Source organism: Rhodotorula graminis, assembly GCF_001329695.1.
Source record: "Rhodotorula graminis WP1 unplaced genomic scaffold RHOBAscaffold_1, whole genome shotgun sequence".
NCBI classification, from domain to species: Eukaryota; Fungi; Basidiomycota; class Microbotryomycetes; order Sporidiobolales; family Sporidiobolaceae; genus Rhodotorula; species Rhodotorula graminis.
This window is the reverse complement of record NW_017264928.1, coordinates 516,201-532,683: the sequence shown is the minus strand read 5'-3', so window position 1 is coordinate 532,683 and position 16,483 is coordinate 516,201. Positions and strand designations below refer to the sequence as shown.

The 16,483-nt window shown below is 66.6% G+C and overlaps 5 protein-coding genes across 5 annotated transcripts; 4 read left to right on the top strand and 1 right to left on the bottom strand.

Annotated features, from left to right (window-relative positions):
• Positions 1-20: 20 nt before the first annotated feature.
• On the top strand, positions 21-1,814 carry RHOBADRAFT_50593 (uncharacterized protein; the record flags this gene model as incomplete). The annotated part of the gene is made up of 7 exons (XM_018415397.1): positions 21-86; positions 153-397; positions 478-494; positions 559-735; positions 816-904; positions 969-1,118; positions 1,197-1,814. 7 exons carry the CDS (start codon positions 21-23, stop codon positions 1,734-1,736), a joined length of 1,284 nt encoding a protein of 427 aa, XP_018274129.1. The 3' UTR covers positions 1,737-1,814.
• Positions 1,815-2,195: 381 nt separating this feature from the next.
• On the top strand, positions 2,196-4,251 carry RHOBADRAFT_50592 (uncharacterized protein; the record flags this gene model as incomplete). Its single annotated transcript, XM_018415396.1, has 7 exons — positions 2,196-2,229; positions 2,401-2,500; positions 2,758-2,826; positions 3,128-3,192; positions 3,448-3,548; positions 3,778-3,816; positions 4,063-4,251. Coding segments are annotated over 7 exons (595 nt in total), but the record flags the coding sequence as incomplete, so codon positions are not given.
• A 3,213-nt stretch (positions 4,252-7,464) lies between these two features.
• Positions 7,465-8,842, top strand: RHOBADRAFT_50591 (uncharacterized protein; the record flags this gene model as incomplete). The annotated part of the gene is made up of 4 exons (XM_018415395.1): positions 7,465-7,495; positions 7,629-7,762; positions 7,827-8,089; positions 8,170-8,842. The coding sequence occupies 4 exons, from the start codon at positions 7,465-7,467 to the stop codon at positions 8,840-8,842; spliced, it is 1,101 nt and encodes a 366-aa protein (XP_018274127.1).
• A 1,446-nt stretch (positions 8,843-10,288) lies between these two features.
• Positions 10,289-15,767, bottom strand: RHOBADRAFT_50590 (uncharacterized protein; the record flags this gene model as incomplete). The annotated part of the gene is made up of 15 exons (XM_018415394.1): positions 10,289-10,597; positions 10,671-10,756; positions 10,836-11,117; positions 11,180-11,329; positions 11,435-11,573; positions 11,644-11,756; positions 12,058-12,429; positions 12,524-12,735; positions 12,808-13,127; positions 13,207-13,353; positions 13,427-13,763; positions 13,938-14,616; positions 14,813-14,854; positions 14,913-15,153; positions 15,288-15,767. 15 exons carry the CDS (start codon positions 15,765-15,767, stop codon positions 10,289-10,291), a joined length of 3,909 nt encoding a protein of 1,302 aa, XP_018274126.1.
• Positions 15,768-15,898: 131 nt separating this feature from the next.
• RHOBADRAFT_40619 (uncharacterized protein) lies at positions 15,899-16,391 on the top strand (the record flags this gene model as incomplete). The annotated part of the gene is made up of 4 exons (XM_018413737.1): positions 15,899-15,904; positions 15,963-15,986; positions 16,109-16,128; positions 16,208-16,391. The coding sequence occupies 4 exons, from the start codon at positions 15,899-15,901 to the stop codon at positions 16,389-16,391; spliced, it is 234 nt and encodes a 77-aa protein (XP_018274125.1).
• Positions 16,392-16,483: the final 92 nt, after the last annotated feature.

Here is a 16,483-nt window from a genome sequence, read left to right as displayed (position 1 = left end):
CTCCCTCGTCCTCGCCAGCCATGGCCAAGACCAAGAAGGTCGCTGCGCCCGTCGCCCCGTCGTCCAACTGGAAGTCGCTCAAGGCCGTGCGTCCCCTCCTGCCGAGCGCTCGTCTCGTTGTCCGCGGCTCACCTCCCTCATCGTCCCCACAGGCCATCAAGCCCGCCTCGTCCACGCCCGCGCCCGCCAGCGACAGCAGCAAGCGCAAGCGCACGCACTCGAGCGTCTCGTCCGACGCGGCAGAGCGGCAGAAGGGCAGCAGCACCAGCCTCAAGGGCAAGGAGCGGCAGCGAGCAGACGAGGCGGCCGTCGACGCGCGCAAGAAGGGTGCCGCGCACAAGCGCCTCATTCCTGTCGACGAGATCATGCAGGGCGGCTTGGCGGCGTGGCAGCGAGAGTGCGTCCCGATCTCTCTTCCTCGCTCTTCACGCTTCGTGGACCAACGTGCTGACCCTCTCTCTCCTTGCGCGTGGACAGCCCCGGCCAGTACCTCGGTGCGCCCACTCGTTCCCTGTACCCACACGAACATGCCCTGACGCTGCTCTCGCTCCCGTGCAGCTATCGACTGCGAGATGGTCGGCGTCGGCCCCGAGGGCGTCGAGTCGACGCTCGCCCGCGTCTCGATCGTCAACTACCACGGCAGCACCATCCTCGACCGCTTCGTGCGTCCGAGGGAACGCGTGACCGACTACCGCACCTGGGTGTCGGGCGTCAGGGAGGAGGACTTGCGCAACGGTGCGTCCCCTCTCTCCTCTCTCTTGAGGATTTGAGGGCGCGTCCGACTCGTAGAGCTCACCTCGCGCCTCACCTTGCAGCACCGAGCTTCCAGGAGGTGCAGAAGGAGGTGGCGGCCCTCATCAAGGACCGCATCTTGATCGGCCACGCTCTCTCGAACGACACGCAGGTGCGCCCCTACCTTTCTCGTCGCGTCTGTCACTCGCACGATTCTGACTCGCTCGCCCGACCAGGTCCTCTTGCTCTCGCACCCGTGGCACATGACGCGCGACACGTCCAAGTACGCCCCGCTGCAGGGTCTCGCCAAGACGAAGCGGCCGGGCCTCAAGAACCTCGCCAAGCTCGCGCTCGGCGTCGACATCCAGGCCGGCGAGCACAGCTCGGTGCGTCTCCCTCTCTCTCACTGTACACTGCCCGAGGAACGAGCGGGCTCGCTCACACGTCCCGATGCCGGCCTGCAGGTGACCGACGCTCGCGCGACGATGGCCCTGTACCGCACGCAGAAGTCGGCGTGGGAGGACTCGCTCCTGACGCACAAGACGCCGTCGCTCCTCACCAACACGACGCCTGCGCTCGAGGCGCTCGACCTGTCCAAGATCAGCCTGACGGGCGTCGGCAAGAAGCGCCAACAGCACCTCGGGCTCGCGGCGACGATCCGGCACGAGAAGCATCTGCGCGAGGAGGCCGGGCGCGGCAGCGGCGACGAGGACGACCTCGACGACGAGCCAGACGAGCTCGTCGAGGACGAGAAGCGCAAGAAGCGCCGTGTCGAGCGCAAGGACGACCTCGTGCTCGGGTTCGACTTTGACGCCGCGCCCGTCGTCGTCGCGGCGCCGCCAGCTGCGCCCGTCCACCACAAGGACAAGATGGTCGGTGCGAGCGGTGCGGGCGCCAAGAAGAAGCAGAAGGGCACGACGGGCGGCGCCGCGAGCAGGTCGACCATCCGCGGCGACATGTCGAGGCGGCCGGCCGCCAAGGACAGCTGGTGGGAGGAGGACTGAGCCGGCGGTCTCTCCTTTTCTGGACTCTCTTGTTGTCATGATCACGTAGCTCGCGCGCCCTGTCGTCGACGGTCTCTGCCCGCGAGAGGTCCGAGAGACGGAGCGCGAGCGATTCTGCGGGAGCCGCTCGTTCGCCGCAGGTGTTGGACAAGCGCTGAGCTACAGAGTCGTGCGCCACGATGCGCATGAGAAGGGCACTGCGAGAGCTGAGAGGCGACGGCGAGGACGAGATGAGGTCGCGTGCGAGCTCGCCGCTGCGGCGAAGTCCCTCGCGCTCGCCCTTGGCCACTTCTCTCCACCAACGCTCGAGGTAAATCTTCCGCTATCGCCTTGCGGCCCTCTCTCGCGCGGGATGCACCCCTCGAAACTCGTCAATCTTGGCTCGACCGGCCGTGTCCTCCCCCGGCGCGGCGTCGCGCTTCTCTCGTCGTCGTCGTCGTCGGCTGTCCTCCCTCGGGTCGATGGTCGCCTCGCGCTTCAGGGTCGGGCAGCGGTGCGCCGAGCCGGTTCGACCTGCAGCCTGTGTCGAGCATGCGACTCGCTATACACTTGATCTGATGCAGCCGCCAGCCCCTGGTCGCGGTCGCGCTCGAGGTCGTCGCCGTCCGCACCGAGCAACTTTCCCTCTTCGACGAACCGCACTGACTTGCCTCTTGTCCCACAGACCTCGACTTGCATCAGCTCGCCACGACCATGCCGATACTGCGCAGCGCAACAGCGCCCTTCTTCGTCGCCTGATCACTCCGAGCGCCTCTCTCGACCGTGTGAGCCTCTCTCCCTCTTCCCCTCTTTCCCGGCCGCCGCAAGCGCAGCGCACGAGGCGGTCACGATGCGGGACAAGACCGTCAAACAATCTAATTTTCTCCTTGAGGGCCCGCGCTCGCGTGCGCCTCGTGAAACCCACATCTTCAACCCTGGGATCCCTTTCTCGACCGACCCGGCGGCGACGAGCTTTCTCGCACAGCAGCAGCAGATCACGAGCCTTTCGGGAGCCGTACACTGACTCGCTCTCGTCCCGCAGCTCACTCGCCCATCGTCGACTTTGTCTCGCTCGGCACCCTCTTCGCCCGCCTCGGTTGTGTACGCTCAGGTGAGCCCTCTCCTTCCTCCCTTCTCGCCCTCCCTTCTCGCGCAGAGTGCAAGTCGCGCACGAGAGGCGGGGCAGTGCGGCGAGGATGGGCGTCCTGCGGCCGCCGTCGAGCGGGCGCGGGCGCGTTATGCATGTGTCCGAGGTTGGCGAGCCGGGCGCTCGCGCCGCTCGGTCGGCCCCTGAGCGACACACGACATCCGTCTACAAGTTGCTGAGGGCCGCAGCAGGAGGAGCGAGGTCGTCGAGCAGCCCTTGTCGTCGAGTTATGTCCTGACCCAGCTTCTGCCCTTCTTCCTCGCAGCGCCTGCTCTTCTGGAGCCTCGTCTACCGCTCGCACGGTCGGCTACGGTCGTGGTGCATCGTCGTGTGCGTCGTCCGTCCCCTGTCACCCTTTCCGGCCCTCTCGTGTGCTCGCACGCCCGCGAATGATTAAAAAAACCTACCTTCGAGCTCAGCTCGTCTCCTACCCCTGCTGCGGACAACCATTTCAATTTTCGTTTCAGCCTTGTCCGACGCGGACGTTCGACGCGCACTCGTTGCGGTCGAGCGAGCGCGGTTCACGAGAAACAACCTCCACATCGTCTGAGAGCCTCGTACTGACTCAGCCCTCTTCCCGCACAGGTTCTCGACCTCTCGTCGCCTCGTCTACGTCGCACACGCACACGTCCATCGCCGCCTGGCTGCGCAACACGCTCAAGACGGCCGACGGCGTCCTCGCCCAGGTGAGCGACCTTCCCAAACTCGCCCTCTTCCTCCTTCCCTCCTCGCCGGCCAAGACGAGACACCTAAACACAAACACTATCTCAGCAATCCTACAACCTGCCGAGGACAAACCTCGTCCTGCCGGACGTTGTCTGAGCCGGTCGTCGCGTCGCCGTCGTCGCGAGCAGCAGCGCACGTTCCTCGAGGCTCGAGCGCCGTCACTGACTCTGTCTTCCTCCCTCGTCACAGGCTTCTGCTGCATCACCTTGTGCCGCTCTGTAGCCTTCGGTGAGCCCCGCTCTCCTTCCCCTCCCCCTTCTCGCGCTTGATGAACCCAATCCCGACGGGCGGACTCGACGCCTCGCGCGACGCTCGGGGCCGGCTTTACTGTCAAACGAGGACCGTACAATCCCTCGGGCCCTGGGCGATGCAGATATCAATCTTTGTTTCGGACCACTGATGCGACAACTCGAGCAACCCTCCTCGCGACGATTTCGGGACCGCGCACTGACCCTCGTCTTCCCGGTTTCACAGGCTCGCCATCTACGTCCTCGTCTTCCTCCTTGTCGTTCGCCGACACACATACCGCGACTCGTTGCGCCGCCGTCGTCTCGCCGACTCGCGCTTTCAGCGCCGCCGCCAGGTGCGTCCCCTCTCTCTCTCCCTCCCTCGCATCGTCGTCGTCGTCGTCACCGCCCTGCAATGCCTACGTGCCACCCTTGTCATTGCCCGAGCGCTTCGAGAGCTGTCCCACTCTTCGCTATCGCCCACTGCTCGTCTTCTCGGGCGAGAGGAAAGGATCGTCGGCGAGTCGGGCCTGCTCCTCGCCGCTCGGCGCTTTATGCGACGCCCGTCGCCGGCGCTTCCTCACACTCGTCATAGTCGCCGCTCAGGTGCGGGGCGCACCGTGGAACGAGCAGGGCCGCCCACTCGCGCGACCTGGCTCGGACCTCCTCCTCTCCGTCCCACGGCTACCCTGCTGCGCGCGCCCAAACTTGAAGTTTGGACAAAGTGCGCTGCCTCAGAGCTGCACGAGTGCCCGAACGAGAGCTCGAGAGCGTGAGCGGAAGATCGTCTCTCTCTCTGTCTCTCGCGAGGAGGAGTTGATGGCCCTCGTAGACTGAGGAGGCCGACCTTCTCGCTCGAGAGCTCGCCGCGAGACACCTTTCTTCGAGAAAGCTGGTCATGCACGTCAGTCGCCACCTTCTGACGGGTCGGCCACCGCCAGAAGATCATATTGCAAGAGCGGTTCAGGGACGCGTTCCTCGTACGATCGAAACAGTGGGAGACGACGTGCGCAGTTGAGAAGGTCGCGAGGAGGAGCTGAAGCTCGTCTACGCGAGCGTTGACTGGTCGCTGGCGGCGAGCGAAGCCGCGCAAGAAAGCGACAGGCGAAACACGCTGCCGCTTGCGAAACCGGGCTTGTTTCGCACCCTGGAGCTCGGCAACAGGACGTGCTCTGTCCGAAGCTTGTGCGAGGTCCGCCCGCGCTTCCGCCGCGGGTTCGAGATCGACATGATCAATATGAAGCGAGCGCGGGCTCACAGTCCGAGCGAGGTCAATGCGTGGCTTTTCACGTGCGTTCGAGAACTCGCTCCTTCGCGCAAGGGCGAGCGAGCAATGCGACCCGCACTCGAGGGAGCGCGCTCGATGCAATCACAGAGACTCTGAGCGCTGCAGCATGCGGCGAGAGAGCCCCGGCTCCCCGACGTCCGAGCCCCGAGGCGCACGAGTGGACCGCACCCGCAAGGTCAACGCGAGCGCGCGGTTGACTTTGCCAGCTGGCGAGCAGCACGCCGCCGCGCTAACTAGTTGACTCCTCCCGTCAAGCTCCGGCGTGCGCGCGCGAGCACGCCGCTGCGCCCACGCGCCGCCGCCGTCGCAGTGCCTTTCGTCGCGCAGGCGCGGAGGACGAGCACAGCTTTCTTCGGCACGGACCCACGCGAGGAAGGCGAGTGGGAAACCGGGCGGCAAGCTCGCCGAGCAAGGAGCCCGAGGCTCGTGCGACGGGGCTCGAGCGCGGAGACGACCCGTGCTGCGACGGGCCCGGGGTGAGCCACGAGGCGCCCTTCCCTCGCAGGCTCGGCAGCAACGGAGCAAGCCTTTCTCGCGTTTCCTCGCACGGGCAGCCAACGCCAAGCTGGGGGCGGGCAGCGCCACGCGTCGTAGAGCGGCGCCTCCGCAGCGCAAGCCGTGTCGATTCCCCGCACGAGCGAGGCCCGGGCGGCTTCGGAGAGCGCGCCCAGCACTCGGAAAATGCTCAGGCCTCGCTCGTGCGGCCTTGCAGCGCGACTTTCTCGGCGGTGGAGGCCGCCATCAGATGTGTCGGGCTTCGCCTGAGCGAGAGCGAGAGCTTCAAAGGCAGTCGGAAAGTGCGGACGGCGGAATCTCCGAGGACCAGCCGAGAACCTCGTCCTCGTCGACTTGCTCTTCCTTGTCCGAGGTCAGCTGTCGGAGATGAATGGCTCGGGCAGAGGTGAACTGGATTGCAACGTCTCTCTGCAGCGGCGGGCGGAGCTGCGCGTCGTCGAGAGGTTCGAGCACCGCCGTCAACGCGCTCGTGAAAGTCACGCGACGTTCGAGCTGCGAGGCCGCGCCAGCTGCCCAAGCTCTTGCTGTGCTCGGCGAGCGGAGGGCCAACGCGGCGAGCGTTCAGTCGCACGCGGCGAGTGGCACTCTGGAGCCAGCGCGGAGACCCAGGTCGCGAGCGCGTCGATCGCGGCGAGGGGGAGAGACGCTCTCGAGGCAGCGCCAGCGAGCGAGGCGAGCGGAGAGCGGCGGAAGGTCGGTAAAGCAGAGCTCGCCGCCGCCGTCGCCGTCGAGGCGCGCACGGCGTTCGGACCTCGCTCGGGACGAGGCGCGAGCGAGGGCGACAGCGCTCAAGCTCGCCGCGCCCTGCAACACCTGGGCGACGGCGAGCTCACGTCGCTGGCGGCGTATCGTCGGCAAAGGGGCCCAAGGTGGCTTAGCGTGCGCGGACAAGGGCGAGCGAGCAGGATAGGCGGTTCGACACAAGCTGGCGGACGGCTGCCGTCCGTGCGCAAGTGTTGCCTCCTCTGGCTGCGCTGCTAAAAAGTGGCAGGCCGACCTCTCCCAAGTGCGTGTGTGAGAAATATGCGTGGCGCGATCATGGCAGCTTCTGCGCTGAAAGGTCATTTTCGAGGGGCGAACGCGAGACGAGGAGCTCCGCTCGCCGAAGGAGGGGGTTCGGGCGGCGGTGCTCTCCTGCGAGGAGGAGGCCGTGCGAGAGGCAGGGGAGAAAGCGAGCTGCAGGCCGTCGATTGCCCGGCGAGCGAGCGAAAACGTGCGACTCGTCCGAGCGAGCGAGCGCCTTCCCAAGTCGGGCCCGCGGTGGGCGAGAGGGACCAGGCACTCCGCGTGGCCACGCCTCGTGGGCAGCAGAGAAGCCGCGCACGGCGGGCGGCGAAGGGCAAGAAGCGTGCCTTGGGTTTAGCGCCGCGCGAGACGCAGCGTCGGAGAAATCCACCCGCGGGTGAGCGACGGCGAGAGAGGGAGGTGCGGCCCTGTCCCCATCCCCCGTCTTTCGCGAGCTGCCGAGAGCTGCTCTCCTCCCTCTTCTCCATCCACCGTGCACTCGCCGTCGTTGTCGAGCACTCTCGCCGACCCTCTTCCGCCACCGCCGTCCACCTAACAGCACTCGCGTCGTCTCGCTCGCACCCTTCGTCGAGTCGCAACCGCACGTCGCCGCACGCCCGCATCCGCCTCAACCTCGACAGCCGGCACCTCGCCCTCGCCCTCTCCTGTCCGCCAGGAGACTCGCACGGCCGTACGCACCCGCCAGAGCCCCCGCGGTCAAGCCGAAGCACGCTCCTCGGTCATCTCGTCTGTCGACAAGCCGAGGCCGCCGCCGTCGTCCTCCTCCCCTGCGCATCGCCCTCGCCTCTTCTCTCCGCACCCGCACAAGCACTGCCCAGCATGCCTGCCGACCGCTACTACGGCTTTGAAGGTGCGCCCCTCGCCCTTCTCTCCCCCTACCCCTTTGCCGCCACGGCGGCCGACCCCATTGCCGTGAGCGAGCGCGCGAGGATCTCCGGCAGCTGACACGGTCCGGCTTCCTCCCTCGCCGCCACCTCGTGCAGACCTCGCCCTCCTGTGCGAGCACGTCATCACGTCCCTGTTCAGCGTCGCACCGCCAGCAGCCACCGACGCCAACCCGGCCCCAGCCGCGCCCGCAAAGAAGGACGTCGGGGTGCCTCAGCTCGGCGAGTTCATCGTGCGTCCGCCTCTCTCTCTCTTGAAAGTGTGCAGGCACTGACTCGCCCTTACTCTCCTCGCAGGCCTACGCCCTGTACCGCACTCGCCTCCCCGTGTCGATCACGCACCAGGCGCTCCTCCTCCTCAGCCGCCTCAAGCAGCGCTACCCGTCCGCCCGTGGCACGAGCACGTCGCCCCATCGCCTCTTCCTGTCGTCCCTCATGCTCTCGAGCAAGATCTCGATGGACGACACCTACTCGAACAAGAGCTGGCAGATCGTCGGCCAGGGCCTGTTCGAGCTGCGCGAGGTCAACCAGATGGAGCGCGAGCTGTTTGCCTTCCTCGGGTGCGTCCCTCGCCTCGTCTGCGATACTCTTCGACAGCAGTCACTGACTCGTCGCCCCCCCCCCCCCCCCCCTCCCGCAGATGGAACGTCGTCGTCCGCGACGAGGAGCTCGATGGGTGGATCCAAGACGTCGTCACGCCGTACGAGGCCGAGCGCGAGCTCGCCCGCTCGCTCGCCGTCGCCGCGCAGCAGCAGCAGCAGCGCAAGTCGCTCGAGGACCGCAAGCGCCGCCGCGACTCGCGCCCGCCGACCCCGTCCCCCTCGACCTCGCGCTCGCCCTCGCCCAATACCCTTCGCCACCGCCGCGCGTCGGACGCCGCCGTCGCCCTCCTGCGCGGCCACCCGTCGAGCATGACGTCCACCTCGACGATCACGTCGTTGTCGTCGTCGTGTCCGTCGCCGAGCTCGTCGACGTCGTCGCGCTCCGGCCGGGTCCGCACCCGCCAGGAGTACCGCAACGCGTCGCCCTACTCGCGCTCGTCGTCGCGCGCACCTTCGACCGTGTGCTCGTCGTACGCGTCGTCGCCGGCGTTCGGGCACGGTCACAGCATCCACACGCCGCTGTCGCCGTGCACGCCGGCGGGCCCGCTCACGCCCGAGTCGGCGGACAAGACGGGCTGGCCTTTGCCCGGCGCCGCCCAGTTTGGCGACGACGCCGTCGCACAGCTCGCGGCGTATGCGGCCCTGCACCACGGCAAGGCGCCGATCGACCCGCACGCCATTGACGTCGCGCCCCTCGCACCGACCTACTGAGCGTCGCCCCCCCTCTGCCATATCGCCTTTCCCGTCGTCGACATATTTATGGCACCTCGTTCGCACCCTCCTTCGCACTCGCCGCTCCTCGTTCCGCAGTCTTTATACCCCCGTCGTTCCTGTTCGCACGCACCTAGTCGTCAACAGCAGCTCGTCCTTCCCCCTCGCAGCCCCCCCTCTCTAGACGCAGTGCCTTTCCTTTCGGTTGTACCCCCTCCCTTTGCACCAGTGGTACCCTCTTTCCCTTTCGTCGGTTGTAGAGCCTCTTTTTCGCCCCTCCCCTCTCCTCTCCCTCGCACGCACCTCGCAGCGCCGATTTGACAACGCAGTACTTCTCTCTCAATCTGTCGTCTTTCCCGAGAGCCTGCCACAGCTGCCGTCGTCTGCGAGCGCGAGAGCGGTGGACCTTTGCTGCCTCTTGCCCCGGATTTCCCCCTTCGACTGAGTCCGTGTCGAACGAGGCCCGAGAGCGCGACGTCAACCTTCCCAAGGCTCGACGCCGCACGCTCATCAGCGGCTTTCGCTGATCAAGCTCAAGATCGGCTTGCGAACGGCCGCTCGGCCCCTTCACGCCAGCTGCAAGCTCGTCCTCCGGAGATTTGTCGAGCGCTCGAGCCGCCGAACCCCTCGAAGACGGACGACATCGACGTCGTGGCCGACCTCCCGAGACGAGCTTGAGGTCTGGCTCGGGCCCGACCAGCTCTCTCTCCACGACGAGCTCGCCGCGAAACCGTCGCGCGAACGGACCCCTTGAGCGCACTCCAACTTTCGGCTCCCGCACCGTCTCACAGCAAGTGCCACGCCGCTCGTTTCATCGTCCTACTCATCTCGCTCTCGCTCGCTACAGAGATCGCCCGTACCCCGAGAGTCGGTAGCAAAGTAGAGCTTGCGAGCGGCGCGGCGCGAGAGGAGCAGGCATGCGCAAGGCCGGAAGTGCTTTTCCGTCGCGCGTTCGGCTCCCGGACCTCTCGCTCTCCCAGGCGCTTTGTCGCTCTCACACGCTCATCTCTGCTCCGCCACGATCAAGGCAAGCCAGTCGTACCGAGAGGGCATGGCATTCCGTTGCGCGGGGGGCGGACGACCTTCTTCGCCCCGTGCGACGCATCTCGATGACGGGCCCGTGCGACGATCTCGCTCGCCGGCTTTCCTGTCGGCCGTCGAAAGCCCTCTCTCGCCCGAGCTCTCTCGATACGCAACCGTCCCGCGAAGACTGCTGCGAGCCACTTGACGCGGCACGAGCGGCGGCGGCGAGCTCTCGATGAAGCTTGCCCTTGTAGCTGCGCCGAGGCACAGGCCCGTCCCTCGCTCGCTCGCAAGGCGGATCGGCAGCGGCGACGTCAAGCTCTCGTCTCTCTTCTCGTCCGGGTCGCTGTGCGGCCGAGTAAAGAGCGTCGACGTTGCAAGGGACCGCGCTAAGCAAGGCGAGGTCGAGCGGCGGCGGACGCCTCACGCCCGTGCGCCCTGCTGCAGCCGGTGCCACACCTGCTCGCCCAGCGTGAGGAACGCTTCCCTCGCCTTGGACGGTCCCGCTGCGAGCTCGTCGCCACTCGACGAAGCGGGCGAGGCCAGCATGACGACGGGCGCGCCCGAGTCGCCTCGGGACGACACGTCGGGCTCGATGGGGATTTGGCCGAGGACGTCGAGCGAAAGGTCGGCGCACGTCGAGTTGAAGGCGTCGGGGCGGCCAAAGATGTAGTGCGGCGTCGACGAGCCAGGGCACAGGAAGTGGCTCATGTTGAGGATGGCGCCGGTAATCTGTTTCGAGCGCGAACGGCGAGTTGGTGACGGCTCGCCTCTGAGCGGAATAAAAGAGAAAGAGAGAGCGCACAGGGATGCCCAGCTTGCGGAACATGGCAACGCCTTTGCGCGTGTCGATGATGGCGACGTTCTGCGGCGTCGAGACGATGACCGAGCCTGCGGGTACGAGGACGACATCGTGAGTCGCTCGTCCTCTTCGAGAGAAGAGTCGCGTCCGCGAAAAGGGGCGGCTCACCGTCGACCTCGACGAGCTGTCCGAGGCTGAGCGTGACATCGCCCGTGCCCGGCGGCGTGTCGACGACGAGGATGTCGAGGTCGTGCCCGCCGGTCCCGGCTCGCCAGTCGACGTCGAACAGGAGCTGCTGGACGGCCTTCATGACCATCATGCCGCGCCACACGACGGGCGTGTCGGACGGGTGCGAGGTCGGGTTTGTCGGGTCGGGCGGGTTGTTGGGAAGGAGGAAGCCCATCGACATGCAGGGCAAGCCGTGCGCGCGAAGCGGGGTGAGGCGGTTTTCTGCGGACAGGAAGGGACGTGAGCTCGTCCTCTAGTGACTCGATAGACCTGAGAGGACGGACCGGCTGTCAAGAAGGGCTCGCCGGCACCCTCGAGGCCCATCAACTTGGGCAACGATGGGCCGAAGATGTCGAGGTCGAGGACGCCGACCCTTGGCCGTGCACCGCCCGTCACGCTGTGCGGCAATGCCGAGAGAGCTAGTGCGAGGTTGACTGCGGGCGAGGACGCAAGTCAGATCGTACGCTCGGCAGGGAGGGGTGCGCCTCGGGGAGGAGGAGCCGACCATGTGCGCCTCGTCGAGGAGAGGCAGGACTCACCGGCGACGCTGCTCTTGCCGACTCCTCCCTTGCCGCTCGACACGACGACGACCTTCTTGACGCCGTCGAGCCTGCACTTCTGCGGCAGGCCGCGCTGCATGCGGGGCATGGTCGGCGGAGCGTCATTGCGAGGGAGCCCCTGCAGAGTGGGCGGGCAAGGCGGTCAGTAGAATGCCATTGAGAGCGTGCGTGTGGACTGGCAGACGCACCAGAGGGTTGTCGTGGCTGCGAGGTGCCGAAGTCGAGGCGAACGAGCGAGCGAGCGATGGGGTCGAGGGCGCGACGTGGAGGGGCAGGCAGGTGCACGTCGGCTTGAGCAGAGCTGCAGGGGCCAATGCTGGGCGCGCAAGCCTGGCTAAAGTGGTGTGAGCCATGAGAGGGTCGAGGACGAGCCGGTCCGCTGATGACAATCGCAGAGTCGCTCTTGACCCGGCCTGCTCTCCAAGCCTCACGGTGTACTCTCTCGCGTGGCTCCAGACAGAAGACGAGAGCAAGAAAGGGGAATAGCGATTGCAGATCTCGAGAGGGAGGGTCAAGTCGCAGTGCGCGACCAAGTCCAACAAACCGCCGGCCGTCCTCGCTCTGCCCCGCCGTCTAGACGTAAGCGACGCCCGCCACCGCACTGAGGAGCATGGCGTCGACGGGCTCGTGCTCGAGCCTGAGCGCGAACTGCTCGAAGAAGCGCATGCCCGGCTTGGTGCCCCTCGCGAGCTGCCGCCTCGCGTCCTCGACCGCGTCGTCGCTCTGCATGCTCGCCGGCCACATGCCGTGGACGTCGAGGCCGCTGTAGTCGATGCGGAGCGACGCGAGAGCGCGGTCCTCGGCCGACGAGTCGGCTCGCTGCTGCTTCGAGCGTTGGTCCTCGCGCATGGCCGCCGCAAACTGCTCGGGCGTGAGCTGCACCGTGACCGACAGCGGGAAGCTCGTGACGCCATACGCCGCGACCGACTTGACGTGGTGGCGCACGTCGCCTCGCTCAGGAGGCTGGGGCAGGTCTGCGAGTGCGAGCAACGGGCAGTCAGTACGGCTCGTCCGTGACCTCGAGGCTGCGCAACCGCCCGTAGAGAGGGAGAAAGGAGAGGGACGTACCCCAGGCGACAACGTCGGCGGTGAAGCTCATGACGGGCCAGATGATGCCCGGGTGCTCGAGCGTGAGCTCGACGTGCCGGGTCTGCTTGATCGAGTTGAGGACGTTGCGCTGCACCGTCACCTTGAGCGAGTCGGTCCACGTGGCGACGTAGTTGGCGTCGACGGGCGGAAGCTCGATGCGGTACGTCGTGAGGAACTGCGAGACCGGGTAGCTGCGGGTGGGTCGAGACGGTGGGTGAGTTTGTGTCGTCGAAAGAGGCAGGCGGCGAGAACGCTGGACGTACACGATGTCCCACTCGACAGAGAGGTCGTCGGCGATGGTCGGCTCGGGGACCGATCCTGCGGCCCGCAAGCCGGCAGTCGCGCTCTCGACGAGGCCCGAGAAGGGCGTCCCGTCGACGCTCGCGACGTGCAGGTTGAACGTCGACGGCGACGTCGTCGTGTTCTCCATGTGGAGGACGAGAAGGCGCTTGGGGTGGGCGGCGTCGTACGGCGACCCTGACGGGCGAGTGAACCAGCCGATCGAGAAGGCCGACACGAGGAGGAGGAAGACGGCGAGTCGGGCAGTGAAGAAGGCGCCCCAACGGTGGCACAGGGGCGACAGCTGCGCGAGGAGAAGCAAAGAGTCAGTATGGCGTGGGCGGGCGAGGCAGAGGGAGACGGAGAAAAGGAGAGGAGCTGACCATGGGGACGGTCAGGTACCCGATGGCGCCGACCAAGGTCGCGATGATGAAGTCGACGGGCGCCTCGGCGCCGAGACGGCCCGTGAGCGGAACGAAAAGGTCGAGGAAACCGATGATGCCTTCGATGCCGACGAGGAGCGGCAGAGACTGGAGGACGAGAGAAGTGGTCAGGCATGGTCGACGACTCAGGCGACGACGACGCAGAGAGGGCGTGACGCACCTGCCCGACGACGTAGGTAACGAGATGAAGGCCCTTGCTCTTGTTGCGCAGGACGTAGTCGTTGAGGAGGAGCGCCGCGAGGCCCGAGACGGACCCGATCGCGTACAGGTAGCTCGAGCCGACGCCGAGCGCGTGGCCGACCAAGGTGATGCCCGAGTTGAAGACGACGAGACCGACGAGTGTCGCGTGCTCAAGAAGGGACGACTCGGCCGCATCTTGCGCGACGCTGGCGATGGGCGAGCGGACACGGTTCGAGACGAGGAAGTACTGCCACAGGACGACGCCGAGCAACGCCGGCGGGCCGAACAGGAAGAGCGGGTAGGCCTCGTTCGAGAACCTGTGCGAGAGGGCGAGAGAATGGCGGGCGAGGGAAGGCGGGCGAGAGAAGGCGGGTAGCAAGGTTGGCGAGAAGGGGAGGGGGAACGTGCGAGAGTCAGTCACTGACGCCTCGCAGCTCGCAAGGCTGACACCTTGCAGCTCGTGGGAGAATGAGGTGAACGACGAGACGCACCAGCTCATGGGCTTGCCGAGGACTATGCTCGTGAGGAACGCGACCGAATTTGCGCCAATGATCGCCGAGACCAAGCCGCCGAGGACGCCGACGACGCCGAGCAGGTACGCCTTCTTGTGCGTCGTCCAGTCGACGCGGTCGGTCGCGATGACGGCGACGAGGGCGGCGATGATGCCGTACACGAGCGTCGCCGTGGCTCGGCTGTACACGACGAACACCTTGCCGCCGAGGGCCGAGAAGAAGATGGTGTGCGACGTCGGGGCGTGCGGCAGGATCGGCATCGACTCGTGCGAGTTGCCCATGGTCGTCTCGGGCGAGGTGAGGTACTCGAGGAGCGGGATGAGGTTCTCGCCCGTGTGCTGCAGCGCGCCAGGCTCGATGTTGTCCACAGTGTCGAGCGTCGTGTGGTACCGGTACGAGTTCTGCACGAGCGCCATGTCCAGGCCCGTCAAGTTCCCGTATTGAACGAACTGCACGAAGTCGGTGTCGGACAGGATCAAGCCCGTCTGGAAGATCTCGCTCGCGATGACGGTCGCGTATGGCGAGGGCGTCCTGGCGAGCGCACGAATCATCTCGGGCGACGTCGCCTGGAACACGATCTCCTTGCCGTCGGTGCCGCACGCCTCGATGTTGACGACCGCCTTGACCGTGTCCTTGAGCGGGTGCTGGGTGATGAACACTGTCGGGGAGGCGAGGACGAGCCGTCAGCTCGCCGTCGAGGGAGCTGGATGAGGAGAGTGGCGTGGGAGGGAGGAAGAGACGGTGGAAGGAGGGCGGATAGAGAGAGAGAGAGAGAAAGGCGGCGAGAGGGGATAGAGAGAGAGAGAGAAGGGCGGGGAGAGGGGAAAGAGAGAGAGAGAGAGGGTCGAGCGCACAGTGCGAGGCATCTTGAAGCGACTCTTCGGCGCCGTTGAACACTGCGGAGCGTACGAGTGAGCGTACGCGCATAGGCAGAGAGGGCGAGAGGGGACGCACAGAAGATGACCGAGTTGGTCAAGCGACGCTCGCCCATGGCCATGACCCGCATCGCCTCGAGCATGACGGCGACGCCGAACAGGTCGTCGGCCGCACCGGGGCTCGGGAGCGTCGAGTCGGTGTGCGCGTTGACGAGGACGGCGTTGGCCTTGGTCGCCGCCGTGCCGTCCGACAGGCGCACAATGACGTTCGTGACGCCCATGTACTTCTTCCAAACCATCTTGTCCATGAAGTCGAACAGCTGGAGGAAGGGGCGACGATGCCGAAGGAAAGACCGAGAGGGAGAGGAGGAGGGGAGGGAGGGAGGGAGGGAGGGAAGGGAAGGGTCAGCCGACGGGCCTCCTGTGAGACTGAGGGAGCGAGACGAGGACGCACGTGGGTGCCGTCGCCGGTCTGGTGCCAGACCTCGAGCTGCATGCCGCCGTCTGGGTGCCGCTGCACGACGTCCTGGCGGATCTCGGCCACCTTGTCGAGCAGGTACTGGTCCGTCTCGACCATCTCGCGCGTGCCGAGGATGCGGTACCGGGGCGTGCCATCGCCGTACGAGGCGAGGTCCTTGATGTAGCGCATGGCGTGCGACTCGGAAAAGACGGGCGAGCCGTCAGGCGAGAACAGGGCGTGGCCGGGCGTCGGGAGCTCGTAGTGCAGGCGGACCGAGGTCCAGGTGAACAGGGCGAGGATCGGCAACAGGACGGCGAGCGACGGCAGGACGGGCCAGGGCGTGTGCGTGCGCTGCTTGACGGGCTCGAGGGCCTTTGCCCTTGGTGTCGTCGTCGTCGTGGTCGGCGGAGAAGGTGGGGAGGCGAGCGAGTTGTCGAGGGCGGGCGCGCGCGGGCTCTTGGGGGCAAGTGCCATGTCGGTAGCTGTGTCCATTGTGGAACTGGGCCCTGGCTCGCTTTGTGCGAGCGCGGCGGTGGACGAGTGCGAGCAAGCCTCATCAATGACCGAAGCTCGCTGTTGCTCTCCGACTCGGGCCCGACGCTACGATGCCCGTGAGTCCGAACCAGTCGCCCTGCACTAGAGCAGCACTGACTGTCTGCCCTCGGCCAGGTCGACTCGGACGAGCCCTGCCACGTGAGTCCCTCCTCGTCCTCCTCTCTTCCTCGCCCTCGTCGTTCGAGTCGTCGCCGCCCTCTCGCCTCGACGCTGACTGCCTCGTGCCCACCGATACCTCGGTCCTCGTCGCGCCCACGCAGCCCGAAGCGTGCAAGATCCAGTTGCGTCCTCTCCCCCTTCCTCCCCTCTCCCCACCTGCGCCGCCCGCTCCAACGCTGACCCTCGATCCCCTGTGGCAGAAACTGCCTCATGAACCGCGGCTACGACGACACAAAGTGCGCCCAGCAGATCACCGCCCTGTACCTGTGCTGCCAGCAGTTCTACAAGCGCAACGGCGACGACGCGAGGTGTGCGGCGTGCCCGAGGCCAGACTTGCTCACCCGCAAGCTCGAAGAGCGAGGGCTCGGCGAGCAGGGCAAATAGAGCACGGGCGACGGAGCTGCAACACGGACACTGAACTGCGAGTCGCGTCCCGTCCGGAGAGACGATTCTTCGACTTGGCCTCTCGCTCTCGC